Source organism: Myotis daubentonii, chromosome 5, assembly GCF_963259705.1.
Source record: "Myotis daubentonii chromosome 5, mMyoDau2.1, whole genome shotgun sequence".
NCBI classification, from domain to species: Eukaryota; Metazoa; Chordata; class Mammalia; order Chiroptera; family Vespertilionidae; genus Myotis; species Myotis daubentonii.
The window spans coordinates 68,550,460-68,570,050 of NC_081844.1; the positions used below are offsets into that span (position 1 = coordinate 68,550,460).

The 19,591-nt window shown below is 39.3% G+C and overlaps 1 protein-coding gene across 2 annotated transcripts in view; it reads left to right on the forward strand.

The window, feature by feature from the left end:
• Window positions 1-19,591, forward strand: part of SCLT1 (sodium channel and clathrin linker 1) — a 107,277-nt gene that overhangs the window by 61,047 nt on the left and 26,639 nt on the right. For both annotated transcript variants that reach the window (XM_059698034.1, XM_059698035.1), the window contains 6 exons: window positions 1,721-1,819; window positions 4,216-4,287; window positions 8,458-8,532; window positions 11,091-11,236; window positions 12,603-12,795; window positions 18,437-18,633. In XM_059698034.1, coding sequence (XP_059554017.1) covers window positions 1,721-1,819; window positions 4,216-4,287; window positions 8,458-8,532; window positions 11,091-11,236; window positions 12,603-12,795; window positions 18,437-18,633 — 782 coding nt within the window. The remainder of the gene's footprint in view (window positions 1-1,720; window positions 1,820-4,215; window positions 4,288-8,457; window positions 8,533-11,090; window positions 11,237-12,602; window positions 12,796-18,436; window positions 18,634-19,591) is intronic.

Here is a 19,591-nt window from a genome sequence, read left to right on the forward strand (position 1 = left end):
CTTAGTTCTTCTTTGCCCTCTGAATCCTAGTTATATGAGCATTCTTGACATCAGGTTGTGAAAGATGAACATTTTGTGTAGAGCAGATGGACAGAAGGTGGTGACACTCATTGCCTAACCCCGTGGTTGGCAAACTGCAGCTCACAAGCCACATGTGGCTCTTTGGCCCCTTGAGTGTGGCTCTTCCACAAAATACCACGTACACCCGGATGTACAGTGCGATTGAAACTTCGTGGTCCATGCGCAGAAGTCGGTTTTCGGCCTGGGCGAGTCTATTTTGAAGAAGTACTGTTGATATTTAGCTCTGTTGACTAATGAGTTTGCTGACCACTGGTCTAACCCTCATCCAAGCCCTAAGTTAGCAGACCCTTATAGAGACTGTCTATGGCTACAATATGAAGCTGCCTTTTGACTCATTACTAAAGGGTTCTCTCCTTCAGTTGCTTGTCCCAAGAAGTCAAGGGTTCTTTAAACTGGTCACACAAACAGACATGAAGCACGGCCCAGCATAGTTCTCTTTCGATGATTCCCCCATCCTCAGTGTTTCCTTCTCCCCAACCAGGTTGTCACAGCCAAACAGCTGTTACTCTTACTAGCTTACCTATTTAAGCAGGAGGGAAGTTATTAAACGATTTTTTAAAAAAGAGATGGGAATGTGTGTGGTACCTTTGAAAGATAGTAGGATCTGAACACAGGGCTGCTTATTATGGGATGATGAGAGAGAGAGAGAAAGAGAGTAATTGAGATTGATTGATTGATTCGGGGCTCAGAAAGATATTTGGGCTGGAGAGGTAAATTTGGGAATTGTTAGCATCTAAGTGATATTTAAAATAATGATATTGGATTAGACCACCAAGGATGGACATAGGTGGACAAAGGACCAAGGCCTGAGTCTAATATCAAAGTTGAGAAGACGAAAAAGCAATAACACAGACTGAAAAGGAATGGTGAGTTAGGAAAACCAAATTGGATGCACAAAAAGCCAAATAAGAAAGTAAAACAAGGGGGAAAGTAACCTATTTTCTCAAGTGTTGCTGACAGATTAAATAAGATAATTACTCCACATTGACTCCTGAGTGGGCAGTATGGAGATTGTGGTGGTGAAAGCCTGATTGGCATGGGTTGAAGGAGAAAGTGTTGGAGGCCAGGAGTTTCCTCCATAGGGAGGCAGAGAGATGAGTGTGACTGACAACAGAACTGGGAGTATAAGCCTATTTTTTAGGTGGGAGATGAAAATGATGTGAGGGATAGAAACACGTCAAGAAAACAGAGCAGGTGGCATTTACAGTGATTGAGGTGTGAGATGACAAGGGACTAAATGGGAATAATACCAAATAATGAATAGAAAGGGAAATCCAAGAGATTTTCCAAGAATGAAACACTTGGACTTGAGGACTTATTTTGTAAAGGGACTGAGGGAGAAGAAAAATTCAGAAATGATTCTAAGACCTCCAGCTGTAAAGATTAGAGAGTGATGGCACTGGCTGAAATAAATACCAAAGGAAAATGATAAATTTTAGTTAGGACAAGGTCAGGTGAGGAGGCTAGAGAAAATAAATACCACTCATAACTGAGGTAAGAACTCCAAGTGGAGATGTCTCAGAAGTTTAAAATAAGATGTTTGCTTTCAAGAAGGGTGTAGGTGGATAAGTTTGTACCCATTTATTATGTTATCTTTATTAATTATGTGACCTGTAATAGCATCAATTATATTCTGCAGGCTCTGCTTGAGGGGAAGCAAAAAGAAGAAGATATAGAGAAAATAAAAAAATCATTTTCTCAGTTAATGCAAGAGGCTGCCACAAGAGCCAAGAAGGAAGTAAGGGGCTTTTAATTATATTTAAAATTCAAAATTTTATAGCTTAAGACTCAATTCTACCTAAGTTTTGCCTGATGGACCTAGTTACTTCAATATCAGCTAATTGTATCAATGTACCAAATTTCAAATAAAAACCATCTCAGGATAGTAGCACCTACAATTTGAGGTGGAGTGGGACAGCAGTGGAGGGGAAATGGCAGAGTGATAATTATACACACCTCCCACCTCCCATCCCGACATATCAGGAAGCTGTAATGTCAGGGTATGCATTGGTGATGCTAAGCTTGACCACGTGGTTAAGTTAGTAAGATCAAATTTCTCCATTGTTACTTAATAAATAATTGGGGGAGATTCTTGAAAACCATGCAGGTATCCTTTTTCACCAAAATCTTTCATCCAGTGGTCTTGTCATTCATTGATAGTTCTTGCCAGAAATAAATATTATATGGAGTGATTAAAATGATAATATTCTATTCTTTCTATATATTTATAAGCTGTCATTTTTTCACTAAAGAAGAAATGCCCTGCCCCTCTTTTTAATATCTGTGAATTTATTTTATATTACCATCAGTCTTTTTATTCTCAAACTAGAGGCCCAGTGCACGAGATTCATGCACTGGGGTCAGGGGGTGGCGGGGTCTCAGCCTGGCCTGCACCCTCTTGCAGTCTGGGACCCCTCGGGGGATGTCTGACTGCCGGCTTAGGCCCAATCCCTGATTGGGCCTAAGCCGGCAGTCAGACATCCCTCTTGCATTCTGGGGCTCTCGCAGTCTGCAACCCCTTGCTCCTTACCGCCCATCTGCAGCAGAGGCAGGAGAGGCTCCCGCCACCGCTTCTGGGCTTGCCAGCTAAACCCAGCTTCTGGCTGAGCGGCTCTCCCCCTGTGGGAGTGCACTGACCACCAGGGGGAAGTTCCTGCATTGAGCGTCTGCCCCCTGGTAGTCAGTACGTGTCATTGCAACCGGTCATTTGCCATTTGGTCGATTTGCATATTATGCTTTTATTATATAGGATTGTCTCTCTAGCTTTCTTGCATAAGTGATGTTCCTCTCTCATCCTGTGCTTTCCCTGTCTCAGACCTGGAGTCAGCCAATTTTTCAAGAAGCCTTGGTTGTAATTTTTAAGTTGACACTTTTGTCAGAGACAAGGTTTAGAAAAAGCAGAAATTTATAGTTTAATTTTTACTATAATATTTACATTAAAATCCTTGCCTACATATTTATAAAGACTTATCAATGAAATGATTAATGTAAATTATTGTAAAATAATACCTTTTTCCTTAATGAGCTCCCATACACCTCCAGCTAATATAATATTTTATGCCAACTGTATTTAATAAAAAATAAATTTGCCCAGCCAGTTTGTTCAGTGGTTGAGCATTGACCTATGAACCAGGAGGTCACAGTTTGATTCCCAGTCAAGGCACATGCCTGGGTTGAAGGCTTGATCCCCAGTGGAGGGTGTGCAGGAGGTAGCCAATCAATGATTCTCTCTCATATCTCTGTTTTTCCCTCCCTCTCTAAAATCAATAAAAATATATTTTAAAAATAAATAAATTTAATAAATAAGAAAAGTTAGCTCCTATAGAAAATAATTAGATACACTGTGTATTCCTGCACTGAGTGTTAACTATCATCATATATATGTGATGAAACTGTTTTTATCAAAGTGCTCATGATATGAGACATCCTCTAATTGATTTCTAATTCTAAAATAAATTCACATTAGTTTTGTGGTCAATGGAAGGTTGTCTTTTGCATGAATCCTTTAATAATCTCTGTAATTTTTTCAAAAGTGTTGTGATCTCTATATTCAGTCCAAACTTTTCTGAAAACATGAGTATTCAGCTGCCTCCTAAAAATCTAGGCTCTCCCTATCTAAAGATCTTCCAGGCCTCTGTTCAACCTATTAGGTCTTTTGAGGCAGACATTATGGATATTTGCAAAAAATGTAAAATAATCCCACTCTTCTCAAAATATTTTAGAAATTAATTACTTTTTAGGAAATATATTATTTGTACTAACCTGTAAAAACCTTAGTTATTGTTAGTTATGTAGGAATTAATAAGTAAATATTTTGAAATTTTCTGTTTTAACCTTTAATATGGTACATTTCAATAGAAAAAAACACACATCATAAACAAAAGATCTCTGTTTTCATTGTGTAAAAGGATCCTAGACCAAAATGCTTCATAACCACTGTCCTTTATCTTAGTCTCTTTCCTCCCACTCCATGATAAATTCTTGATTCTTTAATATATCATGTGCTTACTTATCTTTAATGCCCTAAAAGTTACAACTTTATTTTTTATCAAAATTATTATTCTAAATGTGTATATTAGATATTATTAATTTTTATTTTAGACCTGAATAGTTCATAAATATCTTAATTTACAGATTTTCAATACAAGAAAACAATATCATGTACAGATTTCTCGACTAACGGAAGAACTGTCAGTCCTTCAGATGGTATGTTAAAAGCCTGTATTGATATTTTCTTCTGAAATTGCTTACTTTAAAGGGCAAGAGACATAGTATTGGACCTAGTTCATTCAAAAGGTGCTTATTAAGACAAGATCTATGCTAGATGCTAGGGACAGAGAGGAAATCAAGATGAACATGTTATCTGAAGTCTTGGAACTTACAATCTAGCAGGAAAGATGGATGGCATTTATCACATCTACTGTGATTACCTGTCTTTGACAAAGAATGCACTTGGCATGAGTGAAGCAGCCAGCCAGCTACAACTGCTACCACATGCTGGGTTCACGTGGGAGACCAGGGAGAATGAAAAGGTATATATGAGAGTGAGAAGGAAGCTAGACAAGCTTCCCAAAGGAAGGAGTACCGAAGGATGAGTAGGCAAAGAGGGGTGAGGAAAAGAGTTCCTGTGTGGCTAGAGGTGGATTAAATAAATAAATTTAACTTGAAGATAGATGAAATGGAATTTAACAATCTTGCTTACAGGGGAATAAAGGTATAAGAATTTCTGAAGTTGGGAGGATATCTGATTGGTATTTAACCACCCCAGAGAGAAGGATCACATCTTCTCCACGTTATGCAAACTCGAGTGTGCATAATGGGAACTTAGTCATTGTGCATAGGTCCTGAGACCAATAGTACAACAGTGTTACTTTTTGTCTGTTTAGTGTCATTTGTTTTAAGGATACAGAAACATTAAGGTAAAATTAATGGGATGCAGTGTGGCAAATTAGTCATGTCTAATTCTTTGGGGGGTTTTTTTGTGTGTGTTTTTTCTTCTTCTATCACCCTGCTATTTTGCTTATTCTCTTACATGGAGTGATTTAGCTATCAAAGGATTAACGGCTTCGAGGAAGAAGGGCCTGCCTTAGTCCAGGATTATTTAATGGATTGTAAACTCAGGAAGGACAAGAACATTTGTCCTTATATTTTCCCAAAAGAACATGTACTAGATAAGACCTGCAGGGATTTTAAAAATAACTGTTAGCTGTGTAATAACCAGAGCTCTGTCAACTCACTTTAGAGTAAAAAAATTATAATTTCAGGTTATTTTCATACATGTTTCTTGGGCTTTACAGTGAAACAATTCTAATTCATAGGTAAGTGGCTTTTACTAAAAATATTAAATGTTATCTGATATCATGTTGATTCCATTAGGAGAACTGTACTGACTAATTGAAAGTGTTTACTGTTGCCTATGAGTGTTTCTGTTACTGTGAGTTTTTGTTTGTTTGTTTATTTTTTGCTTTCAGTTTTATATCTTACATATGAGTGAAATCATATGGTTTCTAACTTTTCCTGTCTGACTAATTTCGCTAGCATGATATTCTCAAGGTCCATCCATGTTGTTGCAAATGGCAGTATTTCATCTTTTCTTCTGGCTGAGTAGTAGTATTCCATTGTATATCTCACTCCAATAAATGTAATAAAAAGAAAGAAAAAGAGAAAAGTGTTTAAATTAAGCATTTATATTTTCTCAGGAAACTCAGGCTACAGATTAGGAAAAAATATTTGCAAAAGACATATCTGATAAAAGTCTCATCCAGAATATACAAAGAACTCTTAAAATTCAACAATAAGAAAACAAATAATTCGACTGAAAAATGGACCAAAGACCTTAATAGACACCTCACTGAAAAAGATAAACAGATATAAAGTAAGCTTATGAGAAGTTGCTCCATATCATATGCCACCAGGAAAATGCAAACTAAAACAACAATGTGATACCACTCATTACACCAAGTAGGTGCCAGATACACGTATTGGAATGGCCAAAATCCAGAACACCAACACTGGCAAAGATGTGGAGCAACAGGAACCTTCATTCATTGCTGGTGGTAATGAAAAGTTGAACAGCCACTTTTGAAGGCAGTTTGGTGGTTTCTTACAAAACTGAAGATACCCCTACACATGATCCAACAATTTCACTCCTCTTTATGTACCCAAACAAGTTGAAAACATGTCCACACAAAAACCTGCACATGACTATTTATAGAAACTTTCTTCATAATTTCCAAAACTTGGAAGCACCAAGACATCATTTACTATGTGAATGGATAAATGATGGTATGTCTAGACAATGGAATATTATTTAACACTAAAAGGAAATGAGCTATCAAGCCATAGAAAGACATGAAGGAAACTTATATGCATTCTAGAGGCCCAGTGTACGAAATTCGTGTATGGGTAGGGTCCCTAGTGGCTGCTGGCTGCCGGCCGGGGCCTCCCTTCCCCCCGCTGCCTGCCACTGCCGCCAGCCGGGGCCTCCCTTCGCACCCACCTTGGCTTGGCACTGCCCACTCACCTGCTCCACCATCCCACCATGGTCCTGTTCTCATCAGGGCCCTTTAGGGCCGGCAGCGCCTCCGCTGCCACCCACTGCCAGCACCATGTCGCCAACGGCCGCCATGTTCTGCGCTGCCCCCTGGTGGTCAGCACACGTCTAACTTACAGTTGGTCAAACTCACGCCCATAGGGACAATTTGCAGATTAGCCTTTTATTATATAGGATTACTGAGTGAAAGAACCTCAACTGAAAAGGCTTCATACATCCTGTATAATTCCAACTATATGACATTCTGGAGGTGAAATTATGGAGACAGTAAAAAGATCAGTGGTTATCAGAGATTGAGGAGAGAAAAATAAATAGGTGTAGGCATAGCATAGAGAATTTTTAGGACAGTAAAACTACTCTGACCCTAGCCGGGTTTGCTCAGTAGTTAGAGCATCGGCCCACATACTGAAGGCTAGCAGGCTCGATTCTGCTCAAGGGCATGTACCTCAGTTGCAGGCTCAAACCCTGGCCCTAGTCAGGGCACTTGCAGGAGTCAACCAATTGATGTGTCTCTCACATTGATGTTTCTCTCTGTCTCTACCCCTCCCTTCCACTCTCTCTAAAAATCAATAGAAAAAATAACTTCTGGTGAGGATTAACAACAACAACATAAACTAACTACTATGGATGGTGCTATAATGGTGGATACATGTCATTATAAATGTACCCAAACCCATAGCATGTACAACACTAAAAGCTTATTCTTGTATAACCTGCGGACTTTGGATGATAATGTATCAGTGCACATTCATCATTTTAACAAATGTACCACTACAGTGTGAGATGTTGATGATGGGGAGGTTATGCATGTATGGGGGGCAGGAATTCTAATGGAAATCTCTGTAACTTCTACTCAATTTTGCTGTGAATCTAAAATGTCTCTAAAAAATAGTGTCTTTAAAAAAATCACATAGGATGAATTATGAACATAGGAGAAATCCCAAGTTTCACACCATAAAACTATCTTTTTCATAGATTAGCAACTCACTATATGAATATATATGGAACATTAAAGTTTTATTTCTGATACACTTAGTCTATCTTAATAAAATATGATTAATGTAGATTACTCATCTGATTTGTAGCATAGGGTTAAAGGTCTTATTATAATCAGAGTTAATTAATTATGGGTCGCAATTTAGAGGTTCATTTAAAAATTTTTAAATATATTGATAAAATTGATGATGAAGTTATAAAGATAATTAAATATTAGCAGTGTACTGTCAGTAAAGCAGGATCATCCAAAGCGTAATTTATAATTAGTAGGAAATAACCATACCCATTCTCAAAAATAAGGAAAAAGATAAAAATAAATAAATGTAAAGAACTAGTCATTATGATGATTGTTTTTAGTTTTGGTTTTCCTTACATTGGCTGTTAATAAGTTCTGCAAAAAAATTTTTTTGACTTTTAGAATTTATATACCTGTGCTTCTAGTCCACAGGTATCCTCAGGGTGTTGTGCCTTTGCCTAGTCTTGTATTTTCTTTTAAAATATGATAAGAATTTATGAAAAGAAAAACTAAAACATGAGAAATGGGTCTCATTTATTTTTCTCCTTGCTGTCCCTCAACTTCTGTCACCTACCTGGTATATTTACTTAGAACTTGGCATTCTGTATTGGGGTGATTTCTGAAATCCTGGGTAGGTAGCTCTTTGAAGATTGAGTTTGTTAGTTTGTTTTTGTTTTAATCAGTGGCCCTGCTGTACTAATAAGGTGATTTTGGCATTCTGTTATGAACAAATCATTTTCTCCATGTTTTCCCATTTTTCTTAAGGATTTACAAATACTATAGTTATTTACAATATGACTTGAATTTATAGGAGTGTGCCGAAAAACAAGGTCAAATTGAACGAGTCATTAAGGAGAAAAAAGCAGTGGAAGAAGAACTAGAAAAGGTAAAAAGAAAAAGAAAAAAATAACTGCCTAAAACCCAACTGCAAATATTCAACATTACTGTCTGCTTCCATTATGCTATCTACTAGCAACCCCTATATTATAAGTATTCCTCTGGTGAGTGTTTTTTTTTGGCTTGGAATACTTGAAAGTATAAATAGATATATTTATGAAATAGTTATATTCCTTGCTCAAACCTCATCCCAATGGTAAATTTTATTTTGTCTTCTCATTTTAAATTTTATGCCAACTTGAAAATTATAATGTTGTGATTTTTACCTTTAAAAATACTTATTTTTATTTCATAGTTAAGAAAAGCACCCCAATGATATTTGAGGAAAAAATATTGTAAGGAGTCTATAGTTAACATTTTTTCTTACTTAGATAACTTTCTTTTTTTAGCAGTAAGTATCCCACTCTCTTCAAGAGCCTTGGGGGAAGGGGGATACATTTGACTCAGCACACGCTTACCCAGTGTTTAAAAATATAGTAAGTAATAGAGTCAAAGTTTGGTTTTCTTCAAAGAGCTATATAGCATAAAAAGCATGTGGTATATTTGTATCATTAACATAAAGAAATCATAACAACATAGGATCATAAAAGAGTAATTTAAAAAGCAAAATATCTTTTTAATCCCTTATCTGGGGGGAAAAGCACACATGTTATGTTCATGGTCACCCGTCTCCTTCATGGTTGATACCTTCTCAGTTTTCATCATATATGTACGATTTAAATTGTGATCAGGACTTGGGGTGAATTTTTAACGTCACAAAGCATAGGTTAAGGAATAGGCTGTATTGGAGAAACGTAAAACTTACAAGGCTAAAGGCAACAGGTTCTCCCACTGTCCACAGACAGGTGTGCTAAAGTCCCCTGCTACACTGCAGTATGAGTCTGCATTTTGGTAGCAGGACATTGTGCTGATATTCTATCTTTTTTATAAAGCAGGAGCAACAAAGCATCTTGTCAGTGGGAGAAGACGTGGGTTACCTGTCCAGGCAGTCTGGATTTGAAGGGTGGCTGTGTAGGATTTGTCTGAAAATGTGAGCTGCCTAGACCTTACCGTTTTTGGGGTGTTATAGCCTCTACTAGAGGCCCGGTGCACAAAATTCGTGCATGGGTAGGGTCCCTCCCTAGGCCTGGCCGGCATTCAGGGCCGATCTGTGGGGTGACTGGCTGGGAGATAGGGGGTGGGGGGTGGGGAGGGTGATCAGGGGGCCCCTGCTGGCACCCTTCTGGCTGGCCTAGGGTCTGCGGGCTGGGGGCAGCTCCTGTGTTGAGTGGTCAGTGCACGTCATAAGTGACTGGTTGGTCCGCCTGTCATTTTGCTATTCAGTTGATTTTCATATTAGGTTTTATTATATAGGACTAGGGGCCCAGTGCATGAAATTCGTGCACTGGGTGTGGGGGGGGGTGTCCCTCAGCCCAGCCTGCCCCCTCTCACATACTGGGAGCCCTCAGGCGTTGACCCCCCATCACCCTCCAATCACAGGATCGGCCCCTTGCCCAGGCCTGACGCCTCTGGCTGAGGCGTCCGGCCCGGGCAGCGGGGACCTGCAGCTGCAGCGGCCCCACGATCGTGGGCTCCGCTTTAGGCCCAGGCAAGGGACCCCTAGCTCCCGGGACTGCCAGCTTCGACCGTGCCCAGCTCCCATCGCTGGCTCCACCCCTACTTCCTGCTATCACTGGCCAGGGTGGAAAAGGCACCTGATTCTCCGATCATGGCTGGGGGGCAGGGCAAAGGCGGCCCCAGGGCCGCCTTTGCCCTGCCCCCCAGCTCTTAGCTCCCCCCTGGGTTTCCAATCACTGTCAGTGGCAGGGGGCTTCTTCCTGCTTTCCCTTTCGCCTCCCTGCATTGTGCCTACATATGCAAATTAGCCGCCATCTTGTTGTCAGTTAACTGCCAATCTTAGTTGGCAGTTAATTTGCATATAGCCCTGATTAGCCAATGAAAAGGGTAGCTCGTACGCCAATTACCATTTTTCTCTTTTATTAGTGTTGATGTTGTGGAAGAAGGCCAGTCTCATAGGAAGCTGAGCTTGGGTACAATCACTCCTGCTGGGCAAGGGGGAACCCCCATTCTAGCTAGGTCATCGTCTAGTTAACACAGAGGGGCATTTTGGAGTCACTTTCAGATAGTTCTGCTCATTGCACCATAGCATGTATCTGTGTTTGAAAATTTAAATAATCGACTGGTGGGATCTTCATCAAAGAAATAAAGCAGTTGGTTACCTCTAAAGGGGTGACATCTAGAGCACTTTTTTTTTACTTCGATTATTTTACATTTCTTTTTAAAATATTAAAACTATTGGAATAATTTACAATGAGCATGAATCATTTCAAAAAATAAGCAGTCATTATTTTGTCAGTTTTTAGCATTGTATTTTGTAAATGTGAAACACCCATCTTAATTATTGATGTGCTTTACTACATTACAGTGGAAACAGATAAACACAGGATCATAGGTTTTGATTTCTCACCTTTGATTTCCATTTCTAAATCTATAATTTCTTAGAGCATTGCCTCTGTAAGGTAATATACATATGAGCCTCTTCTGCAGGTTTACCGTGAAGGCAAAGTAAACGAAAACCATCACAGAAAACTGGAAGAAATGCACCAAAGATGCCTGGTTGCAGAGTGTTCAAAAGATGATCTTCAGCTAAGACTTAAGACAGCAGAAAATAAACTGAAACAACTTGAAATAAAGTAAGACACTCTTTAGAATTTTCTGTGATAACATTTTCAGAATGCAAACAATTTTTGACAGATCCTTTACTTTTTTCATAGGATTAATAATTATACCTTGTGTTAAAAAAACAAACAAACTTTAGCACCAAATAGATTTTTTGCTCAAAATTATTTCTGAAGACTAATTTCTTCAGAAAGAAAATATTTAATAGTATTTTATCATTTTTTAAAATTTCTTCTTTCGGGCAGTGAAGGAGGATGCATATATGTGTAATCATTTACCTTGTTTCTCTGCCACGTGGTTCCTAAAAGCTAGTAATTAATCAAGAGTCTTGAGTGTATCCAGTTTTCATTTTTTCTGTAGGATTTCTTCATAGGTGTTTATATCTTGGACTTTTGTTTGGAGGAGCACAATGTGTGGTTAATTCTGGTCTTAGCATCTTTCTGACTCTCATTCTTTTTCGATCATTGCCTACATCCATCATTTCACTAATAACTTTATCAGCCAACATTGATATAGACAAAACAAAAAAACAGATCTACAAATATGGGAAATGAAGGCCTTGTATTAACCAGGAAATGTTCACAGTATTTGATTACCTAGAATTGAAAAGATAGATTTAAAACGAGAGGGCTAGCCGAAACCGGTTTGGCTCAGTGGATAGAGCGTCGGCCTGCGGACTGAAGGGTCCCGGGTTCGATTCCGGTCAAGGGCATGTACCTGGGTTGCGGGCACTTCCCCAGTGGGGGATGTGCAGGAGGCAGCTGATTGATGTTTCTCTCTCATCGATGTTTCTGACTCTCTATCTCTCTCCCTTCCTCTCTGTAAAAAATCAATAAAATATATTTAAAAAAAAAAAAGAGGGATAAAAATTAGCACTATACATGTTTGGTGGTTGTATCACCCAACAATCCATTGTAGAGAAAGTTCAAAAAATATAATCTATTTAAACTATAATTAAATAAGACATTTATAGAACTAGAAAGATGTAAAAACCATTTCTAAGACATATAACAGGAAAATATGAAATAGGTCTTATTATAATTGGCTAATATGGCCAGCTAATGTCTTTCTATAGGGGTTGCTTGATGAAATAAAGGAGTTTTATTACCTACTTTACCTTTCACACCATTAGCTTCAGTTTGTCCTCTCACAGTCCTCTTTACACAGTGATTCTCAATGTTATTCTATTCTTAGTTAAGATTGCTACATTGAATGTGTTTTCCTGGCATAACATAGAATTGTGACACCGTGCAGTTAAGTGTACGGTGAAGAGAAATGGCTCAGAACAAAGAAAATGAACTCTATGCTATAATATATAGACAGACTTCTTGACGTCCGTTACCTATCATTAAGTTTCTTTTGTTTTCTTTTTTTAATCAGTTCCTCAGAAGAGATATCACGCTGCCAAGAAATGATTCAGAAACTTCAAAATGCCCTGGAGTCTGAGAGAGAGAACTGTGGCTTCGTCAGTGAACAAAGGCTAAAACTTCAGCAAGAAAATGAACAGTTACAGAAGGAGACTGAGGATTTAAGAAAGATGGCTCTAGAGGCTCAAAAAAAAGCAAAATTAAAGGTATTTTCAATACTAGTCAGAGTTAAATATGGACTTGTGAAAATCAGATTGTAGAGGATATTTAGAGACCTTGTAAAACATTATTAAGGCCCCCCCCCCTTTTTTTGCCTTCTCATCAGATAGCACTAAATCATAATGCAGAGCGTTAACCGGCCTTTCTGTGGTGTAGAACTTGGCAAGCATACTTGAAAATGATTGCTTTCACTGTCCACACACAAAAAATTATTTTCCAACCATGAAGTACGCTAAGATTCCTGCCAAAGCAATTTAAGCAATGCTAGCAAAACTATAGATTAGATAACTTTATAGACTACCTCTCTTCTCCCTCTGTAATAGCCTCTTGAAAATTGACCTCTAAAACTGGCTGTACAGAAGATGCTACCTCGGAGTGTTCTGACAGTCACTCCTAGGTAGTCTGAAACTTCCACTCGGAAGAAGGCAAGGGACGAACTCTCCTCCAGGAAAAAGTCCCTGTCATTTTCTCTCTCATTTCTCCTTCTTTAACGCTCACATGCTTTGGCAATAGGAACATGATAACCTGTTTAAGGGAATTTCAAGAGGCACATGTATCACTGCCAACATGTTGCTTGCCTTTCCCATTCAGTGAGACTTTTATAAAAGTGGCATTAATTCTACATCATTATGATCTGTGTCTTCTAGTTTCATAGTAGGGATACAGGGTGGTAATGCTAGTGTTTCACTTTGTTTTTTGTTACTTTGAGGACTCATAAAGTCACATTTCAACCAAATTAATATCGACATGTTTATTGAATGCCTCTTTTTCCAAGTATTAACATTGGTTACTGGTAAAAGCTTGAATTCTGAAAAAGAGAGCCTTATGTCTCTTACAAAGAACTTTGTACTTTATATTTTAGTCAGTGGGAAATCGTTGAACAATAAGGGAAGAATTGTTCTACAAGATATGAAGATTTTATATAAAGCTATAGTAATTAAAAAATGTGTAATCAACATAAGAATAATCAGTTTGATCAGTGAAACAAAATAGAGTCCAGGAACAAACCAGTTTTTCATAATCACCTCATTTATAATAAAGGCACCGCTGCGGTTCAATAGGGAAAGATTTATCTTTACCATAAATTATCCTAGATCAGTTGGGTCCATATTTTAAAAATAAACCTTGACTCGTATCACACCACCCATGCAAATTGATTTGCATTTTAGACCTAAATGAAAATATAAAACAGTGGAGCTTCAAGGAGAAAATCTTCATGTCCTTGAGTAAGAAAGAATTTCTTAAACAGAACACAAAAAACAATAATCATAAAGGAAACACAGATGAATTGAATTTTACTAAAATTAATGAATGACATCAGAAGACATCGAGAGAATGAGAAGTAGAAGAAAGGATAATATATACAATCAAAGGGACTCATTCAAAATATAAAAACTATTACCAATTAATAAGGAAATCCTATCTAATAAAAGAGAAAAATGGTAATTGGCGTACGACGATACCCTTTTCATTGGCTAATCAGGGCTATATGCAAATTAACTGCCAACTATGATTGGCAGTTAACTGCCAACAAGATGGCGGTTAATTTGCATATGTAGGCACAATGCAGGGAGGCAAAAGGGAAAGCAGGAAGAAGCCCCCTGCCACCGACAGTGATCGGAAACCCAGGGGGGAGCTAAGAGCTGGGGGGCAGGGCAAAGGCGGCCCTGGGGCCGCCTTTGCCCTGCCCCCCAGCCATGATTGGAGAATCAGGCGCCTTTGCCGCCCTGGCCAGTGATAGCAGGAAGTAGGGGTGGAGCCAGCGATGGGAGCTGGGCACGGTCGAAGCTGGCAGTCCCGGGAGCTAGGGGTCCCTTGCCTGGGCCTAAAGCGGAGCCCACGATCGCGGGGCCGCTGCAGCTGCGGGTCCCCGCTGCCCGAGCCAGACGCCTCAGCCAGAGGCGTTAGGCCTGGGCAAGGGCGGAGCCTGCAACCGCGGGGAGCTGGGGGTCCCCTGCCCAGGCCTGACACCTCTGCTGGAGGCCTCAGGCCTGGTCAAGGGGCCGATCCGGTGATTGGTGATCGGAGGGTGATGAGGGTCAACTCCTCTGGCCGAGGCATCAGGCCTGGGTAGGGGGCGGAGCCGGGGATTGGGGGGATATGATGGTCCCCTTGCCCAGGCATGATTCCTGGGCCAGAGGCCTCAGGCCTGGGCGGGGGCCAGAGCCAGTGATCGGGGGGAGATGGGAGTCTCCTGTCCAAGCCTGACACCTCTGGCGGAGGCATCAGGCCTGGGCAAGGGGCCGATCAGGCGATCGGAGGGTGATGGGGGTCTACGCCTCTGGCCGAGGCATCAGGCCTGGGCAAGGGGCCGATCCTGCAATTGGAGGGTGATGGGGGTCAACGCCTGAGGGCTCCCAGTATGTGAGAGGGGGCAGGCTGGGCTGAGGGACACTCCCCTCCCCACACACACCCAGTGCACGAATTTCGTGCACCGGGCCCCTAGTTATTAATAAGAAAAAAAGTTACTTAATGAGGAAATAACATACATCCCATTTCCATAAATGGGCAGACTTAAATAGGTACTTTATAAAAAGGGCACATATGAAAAAAAATGTTCAACTTCATTATTTATTAGGGAAATGTCGTTAAAACTATGGTGCAAGTGCCACTACATACCCACCAGAACGGATAATTTTAAAAACTAACAGTATCAAGTGTTGACGAAGTTGTAAAGCAGCTGGAACTTTCAAATGATACTTTGGGGAATGTAAACTAGTATAACCACCATTTGACAGTATCTTTTAAAATTGGACAGACATACATTCTATACCAAATAGTACTGGTTACTTACCCAACAAGAGTGCCTATGTTTTCTGCAGTGAAGGGCACAAAGGAAGATGGGAGGGAGACCGTAAGTGCTCTTTTCCTACCCAACATTCTGAAGTCCATCATTTGTAGGACTTTCGTTACAGGAGGTCCAGTTGTTGTAGCTGTTGGCCTTTCGATATCACTGCAGACCTATCCAGTTTAACATTCAGAATTGCATCCAGTAAAGGTTCTGAGGTTTGTTTAAAGACTGAATTTTGACACCAAAAAGCCATCATTTGTTCAATCCACAGCTGTGTTTTGACGACTTTACTATGTTTCAGATCCTAAACATGCAATAGCAAACAAAAAAGACATGGTCTCCACCTTTAAAACCTTGAAATGTGCATGGAGGTGGGCAAACTTTAAACATCTACTTACAAACGTTTTAGGAAATGCATAGGGCACTGTGAGAACTTATAGAGAGGGACCGAACGTTGTCTGGATAGTTAGTTAGAGAATTACCCTGTAGAAGCAATAATTGGGCTGATTCTAAAAGTTGGATAGAAATAACCAAGATGGAGCAGAAGGGGAAAGATTATTCCATGCAAAAAGAACATATCAATGAGAAGACATTGTGGCAGAAACGAAGAAAGAAGGGGAAGGTGGCATAATACAAGCGTGTACTAGTAGAAGTAGGCACAGACCAGGCTATCATGAAGGACCTAAAGCAGTGACGGCGAACCTTTTGAGCTCGGCGTGTCAGCATTTTGAAAAACCCTAACTTAACTCTGGTGCCGTGTCACATATAGAAATTTTTTGATATTTGCAACCATAGTAAAACAAAGATGTATATTTTTGATATTTATTTTATATATTTAAATGCCATTTAACAAAGAAAAATCAACCAAAAAAATGAGTTCGTGTGTCACCTTTGACACACGTGTCATAGGTTCACCATCACTGACCTAAAGCAAGGCTTGTCACAAATAGATTTTCCAGGTGGCAATGGGGAGTTAACTTGATAGGCAGAATTCTAAAACTATATATGTGTGTGTGTATAAATATGCTTAGATCATTTTTAGTATATGTGTGAGAGGAAGAGAAACAGACAAGTCCACGTAAGATGTCAGAACCAGGGCTTCTCCAGAGAAGGTGGAGATTGAGGCTGGGAAGGAGGAGGAGCATATTCAAATCTAAATTTTCAGACTTCGGTAATTCAGAAAAGTGTTAAAAAGCAGGAGCCAGGGAGCCTCAGGAGGCTTGCCCAACAGGAATGCAATACAAAATTAAGAAATCAATATTGTTTTCCAGTGCCTGCATTCCTAAAGTCTTACATTTCTACTTGTGTACTATTTGAGAAAGCAAACTTAAGAGTCTTGGGAAGCATGTTGCATTTAGCAGGGCCAGTGAAGACAGACTGTTTGCAGTTTTCCCCCATGAGCCAGGAATTTTGCTGTGGTTGGGTTTTCTTTGGTGTTTTTTGAATTGGTAAAGTTCGGTTCTTTGTTCATTCTTTTTTGAGTTTGGAAGTTGCCATATTTAACGAATTACTAGAAGCCAGGCCAGCTATGACCATTTTAAAGCCCAATACTTGAAAAAAAATCACAAAGTTAGGTATTCTTTATAATATTTCTTTAGTGTAACCGAAACCGGTTTGGCTCAGTGGATAGAGCATCAGCCTGCGGACTGAAAGGTCCTGAGTTCGATTCCAGTCAAGGGCATGTACCTGGGTTGCAGGCACATCCCCAGTGGGAGATGTGCAGGAGGCAGCTGATCCATGTTTCTCTCTCATCGATGTTTCTAGCTCTCTATCTCTCTCCCTTCCCCTCTGTAAAAGTTCAATAAAATATATATTAAAAAAAACTTAAAAAAAATTATATATTTCTTTAGTGTAACAAGATAAAGATGTCCTGAGAGTACACCAAGGAAATTGTTGTAGTGACCATTTTCTCAGTTGCCTCAAGGATGGTCATAGGTAGTTTCATTCTAGATGCACCAGGAGTAGGCACTTCATCCCATGCTTTAGGGCACCGAGGCTTCGTTCTCTCCCTGGATCCCAGATGAGAAAACCGCTAGGGTATCCCAACAGTATTTATTTGTGTGTTCAGAAGATGTGTTTACTATGACATACACTACCTAGAAATGAACTGAACTTATTTCCATATGAGATTCTCAAAATCATTATTATAGTCTTTTTCCTGAAAAACACAAAACACATTTATACCGTAACTGAAATGATGAAGGAACTCCCATATATAATATTCTTTGACTTCACAAAACCCTTTGCAAGACAGTCTGAAGTTTAGTATATTAATCTAAAGTGACTGGAGGAGCTCCTGAGTTGGTAAACATGTCGGGGGGTTAGGGTATGCACTTGGACAGGGCCTGGAAGCTCGCAGCCCCTACCTCCCAACCTCGCCCTGTGTATCTCTTCCATCTGCTATTCTGGAGTTGTAGCCTTTATGATACACCAGTAAACATTTTTTTAAATGGCTTGAGTAGAAACCTAACTCTTAATGACTGAGAGCCTGAACATTTCCCATGGATTATGGCAATAGAAGTAAAAGTAAATGATGAGAGCAGTTTTATATTATAGAGTATACTTTTTTCTACTGACATTTTAAGGTGTTGGGGAAAGTGCCGCAAAATTGTGGCCCATCATAATTCTGGTTCCGCTAAATTTTACTGTCATACAGGATGAGTCCTCGGTGGTGAGAAAAACCAATTGTAAACTTAATTTTTATGTGGATTTCCCATAAAAAAGTTTACGTGTACAGACAACACAATGAATATTCCTTTTGGGTGTGTCATTGGTCAGTATATCCCTTAGAATAATGGGAAAGAAAGAGAAGACACTGTGTGCATTTTATTCCCTAGATCAGTGCAATGGAACATGAATTTTCTGTAAAAGAGCACGGATTTGAAGTTCAGCTGAGAGAGATGGAAGATAGTAACCGCAACTCCACTGTTGAACTGAGGCATCTCTTAGCAACGCAGCAGAAGGCAGCCAATAGGTGGAAAGAAGAAACGAAGAGAGTTACTGAAAGTGCCGAAATGAGGATCAGTAACCTGAAGTAAGTCCACTGTTAATTGTCTCATACATTCTATAGAAGAAATTAACCATTAGTGTAAGGTCTGTGCCATAATCTTTTTATAAAAGTGTATAATTCTGGACCTTATATTTATATGTTTTATTCAGCAAATGTTTATTGAACCACTATAAAAAATACTGAGCATTATAAACCAAAACTGATAGTGTATTTTTATAAATTTTCCGCATATTCCACAAAATTTGATTTTTGTTGGATATGGCCATTTAGAATCTTAATACTATTTGCATGTAGATAGTGATGTTCTATAATTCCAACAGAATCCATTTGGCCTACAAAATCTAAAATATTTGCTCTCTGGCCCTTTAAGAAAATGTTTACTGGCCCCTGCCCAGAAGGAACTTAAGCTTTGATGCTGAGTGAGATGGGATGCTGTAGCAGTGGCTCTCAACCTTCCTAAAGCCGCAACCCTTTAATACAGTTCCTCATGTTGTGGTAACCCCCAACCATAAAATTATTTTCATTGCTACTTCATAACTGTAATTTTGCTACTGTTATGAATTGTAATGTAAATATCTGATAGGCTATATGTGTTTTCCAATGGTCGCGACCCACAGGCTTTGAGCAAAGTGATATGATCAGACTTAAATGTTGAACAGACCAGACCTAAATGTGGGGAGTTGTGAATGTTTTCTACGGCACAAGAATCATTGATGCTCCAATATTCTGCTGCTTTTTCTCATTACAAGCTCTCGTGCAAAAATTGCCTCAGCACTGTTTGCTGTGTTTTCATCTCTTTAATACTTTTGAAGTATTGCAGAGTTTTTAATGAATTGATTAATCTGAATAAACTAATATACCTTTAGTGGATCCAAACATACTCTTTAAAAATATCCCACCTCATTTGTCATAATATATATTGGTGAAATATATATTTCATGATAATAACATATATTGGTGAAAGCTAATCTTTGGGTAACTT